The sequence below is a fragment of the Phyllobates terribilis genome, unplaced genomic scaffold (assembly GCF_046119375.1).
Source record: "Phyllobates terribilis strain yellow unplaced genomic scaffold, ASM4611937v1 Scaffold_12__6_contigs__length_324123572, whole genome shotgun sequence".
Taxonomy (NCBI): domain Eukaryota; kingdom Metazoa; phylum Chordata; class Amphibia; order Anura; family Dendrobatidae; genus Phyllobates; species Phyllobates terribilis.
In genome coordinates, this window is record NW_027362772.1 from 20,364,689 (window position 1) to 20,382,346 (window position 17,658).

At 42.3% G+C, this 17,658-nt stretch overlaps 1 protein-coding gene across 4 annotated transcripts in view; it reads left to right on the plus strand.

The window, feature by feature from the left end:
- LOC141171946 (uncharacterized) overlaps positions 1–5,366 on the plus strand; it is an 83,061-nt gene extending 77,695 nt beyond the window's left edge. For all 4 annotated transcript variants that reach the window (XM_073655661.1, XM_073655660.1, XM_073655663.1 and 1 more), the window contains 3 exons: positions 367–663; positions 1,259–1,505; positions 2,132–5,366. In XM_073655661.1, the coding sequence (XP_073511762.1) occupies positions 367–663; positions 1,259–1,505; positions 2,132–2,369 (782 nt within the window). In that variant the 3' untranslated portion in view covers positions 2,370–5,366. The remainder of the gene's footprint in view (positions 1–366; positions 664–1,258; positions 1,506–2,131) is intronic.
- Positions 5,367–17,658: the final 12,292 nt, after the last annotated feature.

Sequence of the window (17,658 nt, forward strand, 5' to 3'; positions counted from 1 at the left end):
GTCTTCAGGGAGGGCAGAGCACACAGGCTGTATATAAGAGAACATAGAGTGAGGGAGGCAGGATCTCCTGCAGTCAGTGTATAAGTTGAGAAAGAGAAGAGAGAACCTACAGCAAACTGCTGTCACTCCCCAGCATTAAAGTCAGTCTGCACAGGGGAGATGAGATCCCTTATGGGCTGTAGAAGGCAAAATCACTCCAGAAATGATGCTGTGCTGATACAGGAGAACTAGTGAAGAAAGCAGCACTCTGAGATAACATCCAGAATGTTGGGAGGGGAACAAACAGTAGAAGAAAGTCTCAAACTAGAAACAGCCAGACTGATACATTGTGGCAAACACTGATTCACTGTCTTTCTATATTTTCAGCCTCCCCGGTGAAGCCCCCGGTGAAGCCATTGCGGCAGATGTTACTTTGTAGCAACAAATCCTTAATGAATCAATCTCTCACCATTAAGAGTTTTGACCACCGTCATTCACCTGGATGTACATTTAGGTACACGACACTTCCCTTCTCCCATGACTGCTCAAAATTTGGATACACTGTTTCCGCATTAAATGAAACGTGTGTAGAAATGCAGATCGCTGATGACCGAAGTACAGAGGACTGGAGAATGGAGTATGGAAATAAGGCGAATGGAGATGGATTGCAAGCAACTCGTGGAGGTAAGTAGACTCTAGTGTGAACGATCAAAACCAAAGCTAAACCTCTCTGGGCTCGGCATTCTGTTCCCTTTATAGAAGCAGCACTGAGTATTTCAGCATGTCATGTAAAGAGGTCAAAAATAGAAGATCACAGACTAAGGGTACATGCACATGGCGTCTGTTAGACCCTGGCGTACCTGCTGAGTTTTTCCAGCAGAAGATGCTTTAGGAAAATGTCACCCTAGTTTTTCTTGAAGCATGTTTTTTCTGGTCATTTCTGATGTTTTCTTTCGGCAGGAGTCTTTTTTTTAATATATAAAATAGTGGTGGCTTCCAAAAGTAAATTGCCAGAAGAAAGGACTGGTAACTTCTTTTAGCCACTATATGGCTTTCAAAGCTTGAAATGGTTAAAAGAAGTTAAGAAAAGTTGCAGGACATGTGAGCAACTTATGGGAGGTCACAGACTGACAGTAGCATAGGGGAAAGGGCACAACCCCGGCAATGATCCAGTGGGATACCGTGACCTCATGTCTCGGAGACTGGGCTTCTTGGGTAATTTTTCTGTAATATGTGACCATTGTTTTTCCAACCATTGAACATGAGATTTATTTTTCAGAGCTGCTGAACAACCAATCAGATATAAAGGAAAGATCAGAATACAACAATTCTCATGATAGCTCAGCGAACAAGAACCAGACGGAGGAGCAAAGCCAGACCGAGGACGAGAGTAAGAAAGAGGACAACAGGGAGAACAAGAACGAGAATGATACCAAGCTGATTACTGTACTTGTTCTGGCAGTCCTTGCTGCTCTTCTTGTAATTTCAATTCCATTATTGTGGAAGTTCTGCCCTAAATTTCGAAGGTAATTGATACATTTTACATTTGATGAATTTAACACTAAAACCTCAAGTGACAAAAAGACCCCCGAGAAAAATCATTGCGACCAATCAGAACTCAGCTTTCATCTGATACATTACCAATACTAACCACGCAAATCCACCAACCATAAACCTGGCCCCAAGATCTCTGATCTAGGTACCATCCATTCTTCTCTATTTTTATAAATTACAATATTACAACACTCTTGGTGGTTGGATCCATTGCGGAATATTATTATTAGCTTATTAGGGGAAAACTAATAATGGGGTGCTGGTGGGGGAGCTCTAGTGCATGCATGCCATAAAATACCCTTTGAAGCCTTGCTACAGATACCCCATGGACCCCCATGGTGAACTTACAAAAGACAAACCAAAGTACTGGAGTATTAGCCAGTTTTAAAGATGAGCGAATAAATTCGAGTGGAATTGAATGCTACCTTAATTTTACAAAAATCTGCATTTGTCAAAATGCAGATTTTGTAATTTGCTTCTGCCATTGGCTGCCATTTGTCTGGACCTTAGAGGGCCATGAAAATATATATATTTTTAAAAAAAAAAAAACGTATTCTCAGGAACCATTTGACCTCAAACTTTTTCATTGTTTTGACAGTTGCGTGAAGTCTTGTAAAAGTCCTTGTACCAGATCTGATACCAACAGTGACCCTGAAACTGGCTCCAACCTCAACTCAAACACCGACCCCAATGCAAAGCTATCAACCCCTGTTCCTCTTGAAAATGGAAACATCAATGGAGATGATCACAATGATGTTGATGATGATGAAAGTCAGAGATTAAATCCAGAATCATCTGAGGAACCGACCCCCAAAGCCTGCGAGACATCGCTCTAAGCAATCTGATGGATCTACTTCACAGTCAACTAAGTGGAAGACTCGTCTCTTCCATGTCCTCTATACTTTTATCCTTCTTAATGATTTTATAGGTTTCTTCTCTTTTCGAATCATGAATTAATCATATTTTATTGTGCAAGCTTAGCGATGTTCATCTAGTTTAGAAACTCCTTTACAAATTGCTCTATTGAGGTGTGTGCGTTGAGGTCATAGAGGGAGGTCCACCAGTTGGCAGCCATCTACTTGGCAGGGAAGAAGGGTTAAACTCTCTTGAACACTGGTGTCCATTAATATAAATGCATTCCCACTGATGTATAGTGGACACCATGTGAAGAGGAAGAAATCCTAAGGAAAAACTCCCTTCTCCATAACTTCTATGGAATGGTCGTTGGCCATCAGTCATTCAGCATTTCTTGTTCGTTGGACACTACCAGTAACTAGCAATGTTACGTTCACGGGAAGGGAATACTATGAACTTTGCAGCTCATATAGCATTAACCAATATGTTATTTATTGCCCTAAGTTATAAAAAAGTAAAAAAAAGAATCCACTTAAAGAGGTTGTCCACTACTTTTACACTGATGACTTATCTGTAGGATAGGTCATCAATGTCTGATTGACCACCAGCAGCTGATCGGTGGGGGTGCCGGGTGTTGGAACCAAACCTATCAGACATTGATGACAAATCTTAAGGATAGGTCATCATCATCAATATAAAAGTAGTGGACAACCTCTTTAAGTCATACAAGACATCACCTGTGAACTTCAGTCCTGCTGATCACCCTTGGGTGATGCTCGGTACGTCACCGATCTCTTCCAGTGACCCTAGAGAAATGATTACTCAAGACCGGTTGAATGGTTCATCCATTTAATGCATGACAAACAATTTTGGAGAACATTTCTGATAATAATACGGGGCCTCGAACAGAAGATGTTTCGAGGAGAACCTTTTATAGCTATCCACACACATCAAATACTTGTTGGCTAACGCTCCCAACATCCACCTAAATATTCACAAATGTCTCTTCTATTTTATTAAATAGGGAGAATTGGATGAGTTGCTTATCCCCCTGTGCTACCAATAGATTAGGCTTGCGTCTGCCCTCATTTATATCAGACTTATGTGATGAAATCAGCTAACATTTATCCAATGTGTATGATCGGTCTGACCGTGCCCTAAGCTGGCAAATTGCCATCTTACCAATCATTAGAGTCAGGCAGACATTATCCTGACTACGGCCAGCTTAACTGGGTTGTCCCATCTCAGACCAGCATATACAAGGGTTAGTCAAAAATTATTCGCACACTGGCTGCAGAATGTATTTTAATCAACTGTCAGAAAAGGCAAGTACATATATTCCCTCATTAAAAACTATTTTTGGCTGAGTTTATGAGCCACAAATTCACCGCTGTCTTCACCTCTTCATCACACGTAAATATCTGTTCACATGCTCGCTCAATATTGTCATCAGTCATGGACGAGTGTCCGGCTTCTCCTTAATGGCTGACACTTTTGTGACTTTCCTTGAACTTTTTTCACTGTGAAATACTTTCTTCATACTGTGCACAAAGTCTTCGATAAATATTGCCACCAGACCACACATAAATATAAATTGCTGCATGTTGCTCTTTTCTCATTGGAGCAGCCAATATTTCTCGCATCGCAGTCAAAAACTAATGTAACACGTTCAAACCTGCACGGAAGTGACTAGAGAAGACAGCGATCTCATAGGAAAGTGCTGATAAGACAGTGCAGCCAACAGAAGTAACCATAGTGCGGATAATTTTTGACTCACCCTTGTGTCTTGAAAATGGTTCTCCATTGTGTCCTGCCCAGAAAGGAGAGATGAATGACCGTACTCTGTTCTCTGTATTCATTTTTATGTAAGTCACAAAAATTGTTCTGTGGAGAGAGAGCTGGGCCGTGCCCCCACTGACAGGGGAGTGTGAGGGGGCGCCTTTCTGGAGACGGATGAAGGCGCCAGTGGTGGGAACCACTCCGTTGACAGCAGTTTGTGATGGGTGGGATCCCATTCTTGAAATGTATGAGGATCCTAGTGGTGGGAACCACATCAATCATACATCTATAACTTAACCTGTGGATCAAGGTTTTGGATGGGAATGACCCATTAAACCGTCCTAAGAAAAGGTGAGAGCGTTATGTGGAAAGACGTTTTCTTAGGACAAGTAATAAAAAATTACAAATTTTACAGGTTTTTATAGTTTTAAAGTATTTAAAAAAATGAAAAAAATATATATTAATAATAAACTATATATCTATCTATCTATATATATATATATATCAAAGGTTCTTAATAGCAGATACTGTACAATAGAATGTGACGACATCCCACTCATTGTATCTATACACATTCGGAGATTTACTCCATGTACTTTATAAGAAAAGGAAGCCGTTCATCGGTTGGGACCAGCGGCTCCTTCTGCATAGAAATACAGATGTTGGATTACCATCCCCATTGGGAATAGGAAATGATGGGAGTCATTATTATCTGTGCACAGAATATGTTGGAGAGATATCAACCTGAGAAATTAATCATGTGATTAGAAAGTAATTATTTTTTTGCTATTAAAAACTCCTGTAAAAGTCCTTTAATAAATATAAAATGTCCAATATAATATATTATACTAGATATATGTAATATATTATTATAAATGCATATATTATATTATATATATAATATATATATATATATATATATAATTTAAATATATCTAGGACAAATGTAGACTCGATTATCAGTATGAGAACAATATGTTGATCTGTCCAGGATAAAATGATCCTTTGAAAACCAAGAATTATTTTTGCAAACCTGACTGTTCGTAATGTGCAAAGTGACTTTGGTCTGTGCATGCGCGGAAGCAACAGACCAGACCTTTCCTTATAGCGCCTCTGTGCATGTATTGCTTTTATCTCTTATATTTATTCTTTTTTTTTTCATTGTAACTTTTATTCTAAATAAATTCTCATTTTATTCAGATCACCTGTAAAAGCCAAATCTTTTCTACTAACATAAATATTCATTTTTGAACCTTCAGTATAAATTGTCTTTTCCCTCCAGCCGATAAGTCACCAATGAATGGCAGATGGAAACTACCTGTCTTCTGAAGAACCCCATGACAGTCATGTTGGTACCTCTTTTCTCTGCTGTCCACATCCAGGTAGATTATCTACAGTGCCGTGGATCGTAAACTTCTTGATTATGTTGCGCATCGTGAACAAAGGAACATCAAGATCTCTGGAGATGGACTTGTGATTGTTGATATTGTTCAACAAATTTGGTTCTCAAGTCCTCGAACAGTTCTCTCCTCCTCTTTCTGTTCTCCATTCGAAGTGTGGCACACACAGACACACAATGCAAAGATTGAGTCAACTTCTTCCCTCTTTTTCATATTGCTGTTATGTTCTGCTACCAGAGCTAAGGAAAGAGAGGAGATCTGTCCCTACTATAGGACTCAGCTGAATCCCTACGATGTAACAGGGAACCTGATCCTGCGATCAGACCTGCTAAAGTCCTAAGCTAGTCTGTACGAAGACCTATAGATGTGGGGGAGGAATCCCTACAAGTACTAAGGACTGGGAGGAATATGGGACACCTCCTAACAGAAATAGTAGCAGACAGACGAACAAACAAAATATAAAGAACATAGAGGTCCGTAGACCAAGCAAACTAACAGAGCAAGACACAGAGCACAGGCTAGCTAGAAAGTAGATATACAATGAAGTCCAGCAAAGCCAGAAGGGCGGAGCAGGATTAAATAGGCCAACAAGGTCATGTGACCAGCAAAGGAAAAAAAACCTAACAGCAAGGTTCTAACAGTACCCCCCCTTCTAAGAGGATCCTCCGGATCCCCTAGGACCAGGCTTATCAGGAAATCTCCTGTGAAACGCTCTGATAAGTCTGGACGCGGAAACATCATCTGACCTCACCCAAGAGTTATCCTCGGGTCCGAAACCTTTCCAGGCCACAAGATACTGCAAACTACCTCTATACCGTCTAGAGTCAAGGATGCGAGAAATTTCATATTCCCCGTCCTCCACCACCGGAGGAACAGAGGCAGAGGCGTCACCATCCGACACAACAGCTTTTTTTAACAGAGAGACATGAAAGACCGGATTAATTCTCCAGGAGGTAGGAACCTCTAACCTAACAGCAGATTGGTTGACAACCTGAAGCACCTTAAAGGGCCCTACAAACTTGGGACCCAATTTCTTAGAAGGAATCCTCAACCGCAGATTCCTAGAGGACAACCAAACCATGTCACCAACAGCGAACAAAACCTCCTGTCGTTTCCTATCAAAGTAGTCTTTAGATTTTCTGTTGGCCTCCTGAAGATTACCACGCACATCCGTCCAAACTCTTTCCAAATCACCGGAAAAATTCTCCTCCTCAGGCACGGCAGATCCCAACTTGGAGAACGACCCAAACGACGGATGTCTCCCAGAACAACAAAAAAAAGGCGAACAACCAGCAGAAGAAGATGTATGATTGTTCAGAGCAAATTCGGCAAGTGGCAGAAACTCAGACCACCCCTCTTGATTGTCTGCCACAAAACAACGCAAGAACTGCTCAACATCCTGGTTTTTCCTTTCTGTCTGGCCATTAGATTCAGGATGATATCCGGACGAAAACGACAAATGAATTCCCAACCTGTCACAAAAGGCACGCCAAAAACGAGCCACGAACTGAGGACCCCTATCAGAAACAATGTCAGTAGGAACGCCATGAAGTCTGACAATTTCCTTGACAAAGGCCTTAGCGAGAGTTTTAGCGCAGGGCAGTTTGATGAAGGGAACCAAGTGACACATCTTGCTAAAACGGTCCACGACCACCCAGATGACAGCAAAACCCTCAGAGGGGGGAAGGTCAGTTATAAAGTCCATAGCCAAATGTGTCCAAGGAGCACTGGGGACCTCCAAAGGACAAAGCAACCCCGCAGCAGGAGTATGTGAGGACTTAGATCTAGCACATACAGTACATTGGTGTACCCACTTAATGACTTCCTTCTGCCATCCAGGCCACCAAAAACTGCGACCCACCAGTCTCTTGGTCTCAGAGATTCCGGGATGACCTGCCAACCGAGATTCGTGACACTCAACAAACAAATCTCTCCTAAAGGTCCCAGGCACAAACAACCTCCCATGAGGAGTGTTAGATGGGGCATTCTCCTGAGCTTTAAGAATCTCATCTTCCAAAACAGAGTCTAAAGCAGCTATCACAACACCTTCTTGTAAAATGTTTTCCTCTTTGTCAGCACCGACTATGGGAGAAAAACTGCGAGACAAGGCATCCGCCTTAACATTCTTAGTACCAGGGATGTAAGTAACGGAGAAATTAAACCGCGAGAAAAACAGTGCCCACCTAGCCTGACGGGCATTCAGGCGCTTGGCAGCGTCAAGATATATCAGATTTTTATGATCCGTAAGAACCTGAACGGGAAATTCCGCACCTTCCAAGAAGTGGCGCCAGTGTTCAAATGCGAGTTTAATAGCCAATAATTCCCGATTACCAATATCGTAATTCAATTCAGTCTCCGAAAATTTTTTTGAAAAAAAGGCACAGGGATGTAATTCATCCCCGTTATCCTGAGACAATACTGCGCCAACCCCCACAGAGGAAGCATCAACCTCAACCAAAAACGGCCTAGTAACATCAGGCTGCATAAGGATGGGAGCAGAGGTGAACCTCTCCTTGAGATACACAAAAGCTTCAATGGCCTCAGAAGACCACTGAACCGCATCAGCACCTTTCCTGGTGAGATCAGTCAGAGGTTTGACAATACTAGAAAAATTTTTTATGAATTTTCTATAGTAATTGGCGAAACCCAAAAACCTCTGTATCGATTTCAAACCAATAGGCCTAGGCCATTCCTGCACAGCCTGAACCTTAACCGGATCCATCTCAAAACCTTTGCTGGAGATAATGTAGCCCAAAAAACTAATTCTCTGTACAGCGAACTCACATTTCTCCAGCTTAGCAAAAAGCGAATTGTCCATTAATAACTGTAATACCTCACGCACGCTCCGCCAATGAGACTCCAGATCTGGCGAATAAATCAAAATGTCATCCAAATACACAACCACATTTTTACCGATCAAAGGTCTAAGGATGTCATTAATAAGATTCTGAAAAAATGCAGGAGCATTAGTAAGACCAAAAGGCATAACCAGATTCTCAAAATGACCCACAGGAGTGTTAAAAGCAGTCTTCCATTCATCACCCTCCTTCATGCGCAACAGATTGTATGCCCCCTTAAGGTCAATTTTAGAGAACCACTTGGCCCCCAATAACTGGTTAAACAGATCAGGAATCAATGGCAGTGGGTAAGGATTGCGTACCGTAATTTTGTTAATCTCACGAAAATCCAGACAAGGACGTAAACCGCCGTCCTTTTTTTTTACAAAAAAAAATCCAACCGCCACAGGAGACTTAGAGGGCCTAATGTGACCGGCGGCCAAACTTGTCTGTATGTATTCCTCCAAAGCCTTCCTCTCAGGAATAGTAAGGTTAAATAAACGACTTTTAGGAAGAGTCGCTCCAGGGACAAATTCAATAGAACAATCATAGTCTCTATGGGGAGGCAAAACCTGCGAATCTTTCTCAGAAAAAACTCTCCAAAAATCCTGAATAGGAACAGGTAATTCTCCCCTATCCAAAGCTGCAATACGCCCGTTACAACACTTGTCATAACATTTATGGCTCCAGGATTTAATTTCACTGGTAGACCAATCCAGTACAGGATTGTGAAATTTTAACCAGGGCAAACCCAATATTACTGGAGAAGGCAAGTTATTCAACACTACCAAATCCAATTTCTCATGGTGAACACCATTAATAGTGAGAGGAAATTCACAGACCTTGAGAGTAATATTCTTCAAAGGGGAACCATCCACAGAAACCACAGCAATGGGGGATGATAAAGGTTCAGGTTTTAAATTGAGTTTTTCCACGAATCCCCCATCAATTACATTCAGTGTAGACCCGCAATCAACAAACACCCGAAATTCCATTAATTTTTCCTGAGCAATCGTGGAAGCAGCTAAAAATATACCCTTGGAATTTAAACAGGCAATACGGGCGTGACTGACCATTTTTTTTTCTTTCTTCATACGAAGCTCACAGCCTTTAATCAAATGACCAGATTTTCCGCAATAGAAACACAAGCCTTTCGAAAAACGACGGTCTTTTTCTTGAGAGCGAGGTGCCACCGATCCAATCTCCATCGGTTCACCACTGTTAGTACACACATTCTCATAACCAGAAACTGACATAGCAGAGGATTTGCTCTCATTAACCCTAGCACGCAGTCTTCTATCCACCCGTATAGCTAATTGCATAGCCTGTTGCAAATCCTCAGGTGTAGGATAAGCAATTAGCAGGTCTTTAACCCTTTCACTGAGCCCAGCAAGAAATAGACTTTTCAGAGCAGAATCGTTCCACCCTGTTTGAGTGGACCAACGACGAAAATGAGTACAATATTTTTCGACATTACCTGATCCTTGTTTTAAACGTCTCAACTCAGTCTCAGCTGATGCGACACGGTCAGGATCATCATATAATAGTCCCAAAGCAGAAAAAAAACTATCCACTGATCTGAAGCATGTATCACTAGGTTGCAAAGAAAAGGCCCACTCCTGAGGCTCTTTGCGCAAAAGTGACATTATGAACACTACGCGCTGGGATTCATCCCCAGAGGACTTGGGTCTCAAACGAAAATACAATAAGCAAGCATTTTTAAATGAAAAAAATTCTCGATGTTCACCAAAAAATAAATCCGGCAAACATACCCTAGGCTCCAAGAAATGTGCTCCAGAACAGTTACTCACGTGCTGACGGAGCTCGGCCACTTCCAGAGAGAGTCCCTGCAGGTGTTTAGCCAAATCCTGAACCGACACCATGATGGAACAAAAAAAATCTTTCCTTAGAGAATTTGCTGGCTGGACTTACTGTTATGTTCTGCTACCAGAGCTAAGGAAAGAGAGGAGATCTGTCCCTACTATAGGACTCAGCTGAATCCCTACGATGTAACAGGGAACCTGATCCTGCGATCAGACCTGCTAAAGTCCTAAGCTAGTCTGTACGAAGACCTATAGATGTGGGGGAGGAATCCCTACAAGTACTAAGGACTGGGAGGAATATGGGACACCTCCTAACAGAAATAGTAGCAGACAGACGAACAAACAAAATATAAAGAACATAGAGGTCCGTAGACCAAGCAAACTAACAGAGCAAGACACAGAGCACAGGCTAGCTAGAAAGTAGATATACAATGAAGTCCAGCAAAGCCAGAAGGGCGGAGCAGGATTAAATAGGCCAACAAGGTCATGTGACCAGCAAAGGAAAAAAAAACTAACAGCAAGGTTCTAACAATTGCCTCGGACAGTTCTCACCTCCTCTTTCTGTTCTCTATTCGTAGTGTGGCACACACAGACACACAATGCAAAGATTGAGTCAACTTCTTCCCTCTTTTTCATATTGCCTCGGACAGTTCTCACCTCCTATTTCTGTTCTCCATTCTTAGTGTGGCACACACAGACACACAATGCAAAGATTGAGTCAACTTCTTCCCTCTTTTTCATATTGCCCACACCTGTTACTTGTCACAGGCAAGTGTGAACGAGCATCACATGCTTGAAACAAAGTTGATTACCCACAATTTTAGAAAGATGCCAACAATGGTATCTGGCCAATTTTTGGGGTTTTGTGTGAAATTATGTCCAATTTGCCATTTTTCTTTTTTTTTGTGTTGTTCCAATACACACAAAGGAAATAAACCTGTAGAATTGTAATAATTTTCTATGAGAAATACTTCATTTTCCGTGACATGTTCAAGGGCGTCAACACTTTTGGCCATTACTGGATGTATTGCAGTAGATAGAATAAACAGTAAATCACTGGTTCATGTTCTCTAGGAAGACTGTAATGGGAACTAAAATAAAAAGTAAAAAAAAAAAGTTTTGAAACTATTTAAAAAAAACAAAAAGCCTAAAAATTTGAATCAAGATTAATAATAAAAAAAAATAAGTAACCATATTCGGCATCTCCGCCACCATAAAAGTATGCTCTTTAATCCCTTTACAGCCTGGGGCGTAATAGTATGCACCAGGCTGTCACCCTCCGGCGGAAGTGCATCACTTACATCGGTGACCCCCGTCACGTGATCGCGGGTCACTGATGGGTGGGCATGACAACCCTGGGTCTGCAGCAGACCCCAGTGGTTGTCATGTACTGATCACTATGAGCGCCACCTAGTGGCACAGGAGCATTTTTGCTACATAGAGGTGATCTGCTCATGGCCTCTATGTAGCAGAGGCGATCGGACAGTTGCTGCTTCTAGTCTCCTATGGAGACTATAGAAGCAAGCAAAAAGTGAAAAAAAAATCTAAAAAAAAAATGAAAAAAATATAAAAGTTTAAATCACCCCCCTTTCACCCTATTCAAAATAAAATTATATAAAAAAAAACCCACATACACATATTTGGTATCGCCGCATTCATAATCGCCAGATCTCTCAATATAAAAAAAATAATTAATCCGATCGGTAAACGGCGTAACGAGAAAAAAATTCTAAACGCCAGAATTATGTTTTTTGGTCGCCGCAACATTGCAATAAAATGCAATAACGGGGGATCAACATCGGATCTACCCCAAAATAGTATCAATAAAAAAATCAGCTCGGTGCGCAAAAAATAAGCCCTCACCCAGCCCCAGATCCCGAAAAATGGAGACGCAACGTTTTTTTTTTTTTTAGCAAACTTTGGATTTATTTTTCACCACTTAAATAAAAAAGAACCAATACATGTTTGGTGTCTACGAACTCGTAATGACCTGGAGAAAAAGAATGGCAGGTCAGTTTTAGCATTTAGTGAACGTGGTAAAAAGAAATTTAAAAAAAACAACTGTGGTATTGCACTTTTTTGCAATTTCACCGCACTTGGAATTTTTTTCCCGTTTTCCCGTACACGATATGGTAAAACCAGTAATGTTGTTCAAAAGTACAACTGATCCCGCAAAAAATCAGCCCTCACGTGGCCATAGTGACCAAAAAATAAAAACGCTATTGCTTTGGGAACAAGGGGAGCAAAAAACGAAAATGCAAAAATGGAAAATCCCAAGGTCCTTAAGGTGTTAATAAAAAAAATGGAAACATCAAGAGTTACATTTTTAAGTTGTATGTTGCAAAAAAGAGGATCGAAATGTATGTATCCCATAATGATATCAATAAAGACATAAAAACGTCAGCTTACCGTGCAGAAAACAAGCTCCAGTAACAGAAAAATAAATATGTTACCCGTCTCAGAAAACGGCGACAAATTTCGGATTTTTTTTTCAAAACTAAAATAAGAAAAAAAAATGATGAGGTTTGGAATTGCAGAAATCATACTGGCCCAAAAGATCATATGGCCAAGTCATTTTTAACCAACAATGTACAACATTAAACCAAACCCCCCCCCCAAAAAAAACAATGGCGGAATTAACGTTTTTTCATCATTTTAAATTTTTCTTCCTGTTTTCCAGTTCATTAGAGTAAAATGAGGTTATTGACGTCAAAATTGTAAGCCAAACCTGCTATATGTGAAATATATAATATTCATAGTAATAAAACACAATTTGTAGGGTTATATTGATGGAAAAATATAAAAGATCTCTGGTGGTGAAAAGAGGAGAAAAAAAAAGTCCAAAAATGAAAATTGGCTGCATTAGGGCGTGGTTTGCTTGAGGGCAAGAGCAGCAGCACTTTTACTTAGCTCCAGGCAAATCCTTGAAAAAAGCTACTTTTTCACCTTTTTTAACTGTACTTTTGTGGACCAATTGATAAAGAAGAGTGCCTGGACCATGTTCAAAAGGATTATAAGGAAGGAGTCTGCTGAAATAAAGAAGAAACACTTTTTATCTGAGTCCTCTGGCAGAAGACTGGTTGAAACAAGCAGCATACCTGCAGAGTCATCCTCACTGAAGCCTGGCAAGCTGAAAAACAGCTCTCCACATACAGAGACTGACTGTCCTGCTGAAAGGGATGGAACAGAAGACCCTGCTTAGAAGACCCCCCTCAGACATCACAAGACACGGTGAGTCTCCTACAGTGAAGCAAAGGGGCAGAAGTTACCTCCCTTGCTCCTCATCAAGTTCCCCTGTAGCTGTGATCCCCTCATTGACTCCTCCAGCAGCCCCGCTATGTGTATCTGCTAAAGCTGTTGAGCAGACTGAAGATCAGGGGGACACAGAATCCAGCTCTGACAAGTCCCAGATAGGGGAGCAAAGTTCTGGAAATGTCTCCCCATGCCTGTCTAACAACATGTCAATGCCTGTCAGCACAAACCTGAGCAGAGAAAGCTCATGGTCCCATCCTGAACAGGACTTGAGCGCAGGAGAAGCAGACAATGAGTCAAATAACCATGAAGAGAATCAGAGCCTCCATAGTTTTGAGTCAGCACAAAATCCTGTTTCTGCTCCATCTTATGTTAATGGCAATGCAGCAGGAATCACACTTCACAATATTCAGGCATCAAAGGCTCCTGCTTCCAAAGAATTTATAAGAGATCTCTGCAATGCTTTCCTAAATTCATTTAATTGTCTGCTACCACAGATGAAGTAATTGATACAGCAAAAAGCCAAAAGTTGTTACCTTACTCTCTGAATAACTCTGATGAGATGGATAACACATATACTAAGCCTAACACACCAGTATCAGAAATGTACATAGTATGAGAAGTGCGATTCAACGACTTATTGAGCCCCATTTTACTGATACTAAGTAGTGATGGCCGAGCACTAAAATGCTCGGGTACTCGATGCTCGGTTCGAGCACATTGGAATACACGGGTGCTCGACCCGAGCAACAAACCCAAAGTAAGTCTATGGGAAACTCGAGCATTTTTCAGGCGGCTCCCCCTGGCGGTCTGCAGAGGGCCTAAAAATTGCCCAAATCGATAGGAACAGTGCTCAAATGACTTGGGAACAGCATGGGGAAGACCCCTGGAAGCATTTCTGACTCCCAGGTCACTGCTGTCAACAACATTATCAGAGTATTACGTCACTTTTACGGACTCACAATAAAACATACAAAAACAAAAACAAAATGGATTTTCCTGGGGAATACTGTATATTAAGGAACATCCTTTCCAGGGTAATGACTTGTATATAAGGAAAAATAAATAACCAAAACCAAAAATACTCCTCCACACCTTGGGCTATGTTCACACATAGCATCTTTGATGCGTTTTTGCACTTTTGCATTGCTTTCAACAAAGACAAATGCATTCACTGGGAAATGTAATTTTAACATTTTACAACCTTATCTGGCCATGTGCTGTGTGACACATCATCAGACACATGCATACAGTGCTGAAAAGACATGGGAACAGCATGGGGAAGACCTCTGGAAGCATCTCTGACTCCCAGGTCACTGCCTAAAAGTTTGCCCATCATAAGTGATCCTTGGCGCATGCGAAGATACCTCCCGCCATGCACCTGTCGTTGCAGACTTGCAACAATCACCGTCCACGTCCTTGTCCCAGTGCAGCGTTCAGTTGTCCCTACCCCATTCCTTGGAATGCAAGCGCAAGTATGCAGTCAGCCTGCCACCCACCCACAGGCCGCAACACTAAACTACCAGATTTCTGGGCGGCTGCTTGCACTTGAAATGTGGCCTTTTAGGCTCGTGGAGGCGGAAGCTTTTCACAACCTCATGCCAGCGGCGGCCGGGTGTCCATACTCGGTCCCCAGCCACCACTATTTCTCCCGGTATCGTCTCCGCCTTCCACAAGCACGGGTCCCACAACATTACCCATGCCCTCCCCAGTGCACTTACTGGGAAGGACCGCCTAACCACAAACACGTGGACAGGTGAATGTGGCCAGGGACAGTACGGAGCCAGTCCACAGCTTTTTTTGCTGAGAGTTGTATTTAGCTCGGTGAAAGGACTGGCATAGAGGGAAACCGTATCTACCCTGGGTGTCATTCCTCCCAGGAAGTCCTCTAATGCAGCTTGTTGCAGAAGCAAAGGCAGCCCGTCCAACATTAACTCGCTCTTGTCGGTGGTGCTTTGACACACAAACATCTTTCTTTGCGCATTTAATTTCTTGAATACAGAGTTGGACAATGGCCTGATCTGCAATGCAGTTTAAGAAATAACATGCATAAGCATGGCCGATCCACATTAAAAAAGCAGCCATAGAGTGTCCAGGAACCTTTCCACACACTTTTCTTAGCCAGGGCTGCTTCTCGGCAGAATTGGACAGGCCCACCAGAGAACCGGAGACTCCTCCAGGGGGCCCTGGCTTCTCCTTCAGGAGAGTTCATAGTGCCGAGGTGAGGACATGATGATAATAGAGGCCACCATCTGCTTAGTTTTCTGTTACTTGGAATGCAAGCGCAAGTATGCAACCAGCCACCTACCCACAGGCCGCAAAAGTAAACTGCCAGATTTCTGGGCGGCTGCTTGCACTTGAAATATGGCCTTTTAGGCTCGTGGAGGCGGAAGCTTTTCACAACCTCATGCCGGCGGCAGCCGGGTGTCCATACTCGGTCCCCAGCCGCCACTATTTCTTCCGGTATCGTCTCTGGCTTCCTCAAGCACGGGTCCCACAACATTACCCGTGCCCTCCCCAGTGCATTTACTGGGAAGGACCGCCTAACCACAAACACGTGGACAGGTGAATGTGGCCAGGAACGGTACGGAGACAGTCCACAGCTTTTTTTGCTGAGAGTTGTATTTAGCTCGGTGAAATTACTGGCATAAAGGGAAACCGTATCTACTCCGGCTGTCATTTCTCCATCACCAGATTTCGCCCATTGTCACACACGACCATGCCTGGCTGTATGTTCAGTGGTGAGAGCCACAGATCAGGCTGCTGTGTTACAGCTTTCAACAACTCTGCAGCGCTAGGCGGTTTGTCAATTAAGCATGTTGTCTTCAGCACAGCCTGTTGCCGCTTGGCCAAGGCAGTGCTGCAGTTCTGTCAGCTTGTGACTGATGTGGTCATTTTGGAGATGGAGGAGGAGGTGCAGGAGCTGAACAATGTGATTACATTGAGGTTAAATTGGTGACGCTGTTTTTTATACTAAAGAAATATCCTATTGTTTTTTACGTTATTTTTTAAGACAAATGCATTCACCGGGAAATGTCATTTTACATTTTACAACCTTATCTGGCAATGTGGTGTGTAACACATCATCAGACACATCCTGTTTTATTTATGATGGAGGGACTCTGAAAGTCATAAAGCCTATTTTTATAGGGACATCAGACGGTCCTTACTATTCTTAAAAGGCCAGCAGTCGGCCCTCGCTATTGTTAGAGAGCCATCAGCCGGCTATGCTTTGTTGTTCCCATTTTTAACAAGTGGGTCTCCTATACTGTTATTGCGTATCCAGTGACTGCAAGGGCTGCCAAAAATTTGGACGCAACCCAATACCCCTTTGAAGAGACATAGAGGAGGGTCTCAGTAAAAAAAATGTTCTCATTATAAAGGAGCGGGTCTCCTATAGTGGTAATTCCCATGCTGTGACTGCAAGGGCTGCCAAAATTTGGGAAAAAACCCACTAAGAATTTAAAGACACACAGAGCAGGGCCACAGTAACGACAAATTCCATTTAGAAAGGAGAGAGTCTGCTATATAGTTATAGGGTATGCAGTGAGTCCAACGGCTGACCAATTTTAGGAAAAACCCAACTAAGAATTTAAAGACACACAGAGCAGGGCCACAGTAACGAGTACGACATGTTCCCATTAGAAAGGAGAGGGTCTGCTATACAGTTATAGGGTATGCAGTGAGTTCAACGGCTGACCAATTTTAGGAAAAACCCCACTAAGAATTTAAAGACACACAGAGCAGGGCCATAGTAACGACAAATTCTCATTAGAAAGGAGAAAGTCTCCCATAGTGTTGGCCTATGCAGAGAATGCAAGGGCTGCCAAAAATTTGGAGGCACTTCAATGCCCCTTGGAAGAGATGTGGAGGAGGGCCTCATAAAAAAATGTTCCCATTAGAAAGGAGTGGGCCTCCTATACTTGTAATGCCCATGCACTAAGTGTATGGGCTGACAAACATTTACCCCTGGAGGGTATACATGAACATACTGTATAAAAAATTTTTTTTACGGGCATCATAAACACAATTTAAAAAATGTATGTGGGTGTTGCATCACGGACCATGGTCACCCTGGTGATATGGTGGTGGAGGATGAGGAGAAGGAGGAGGACAAGAGCAAATATCCAAAATTAGGAAGCGTATACCCATGTGTGGGTGTGAAAAGGTGCATGGGAA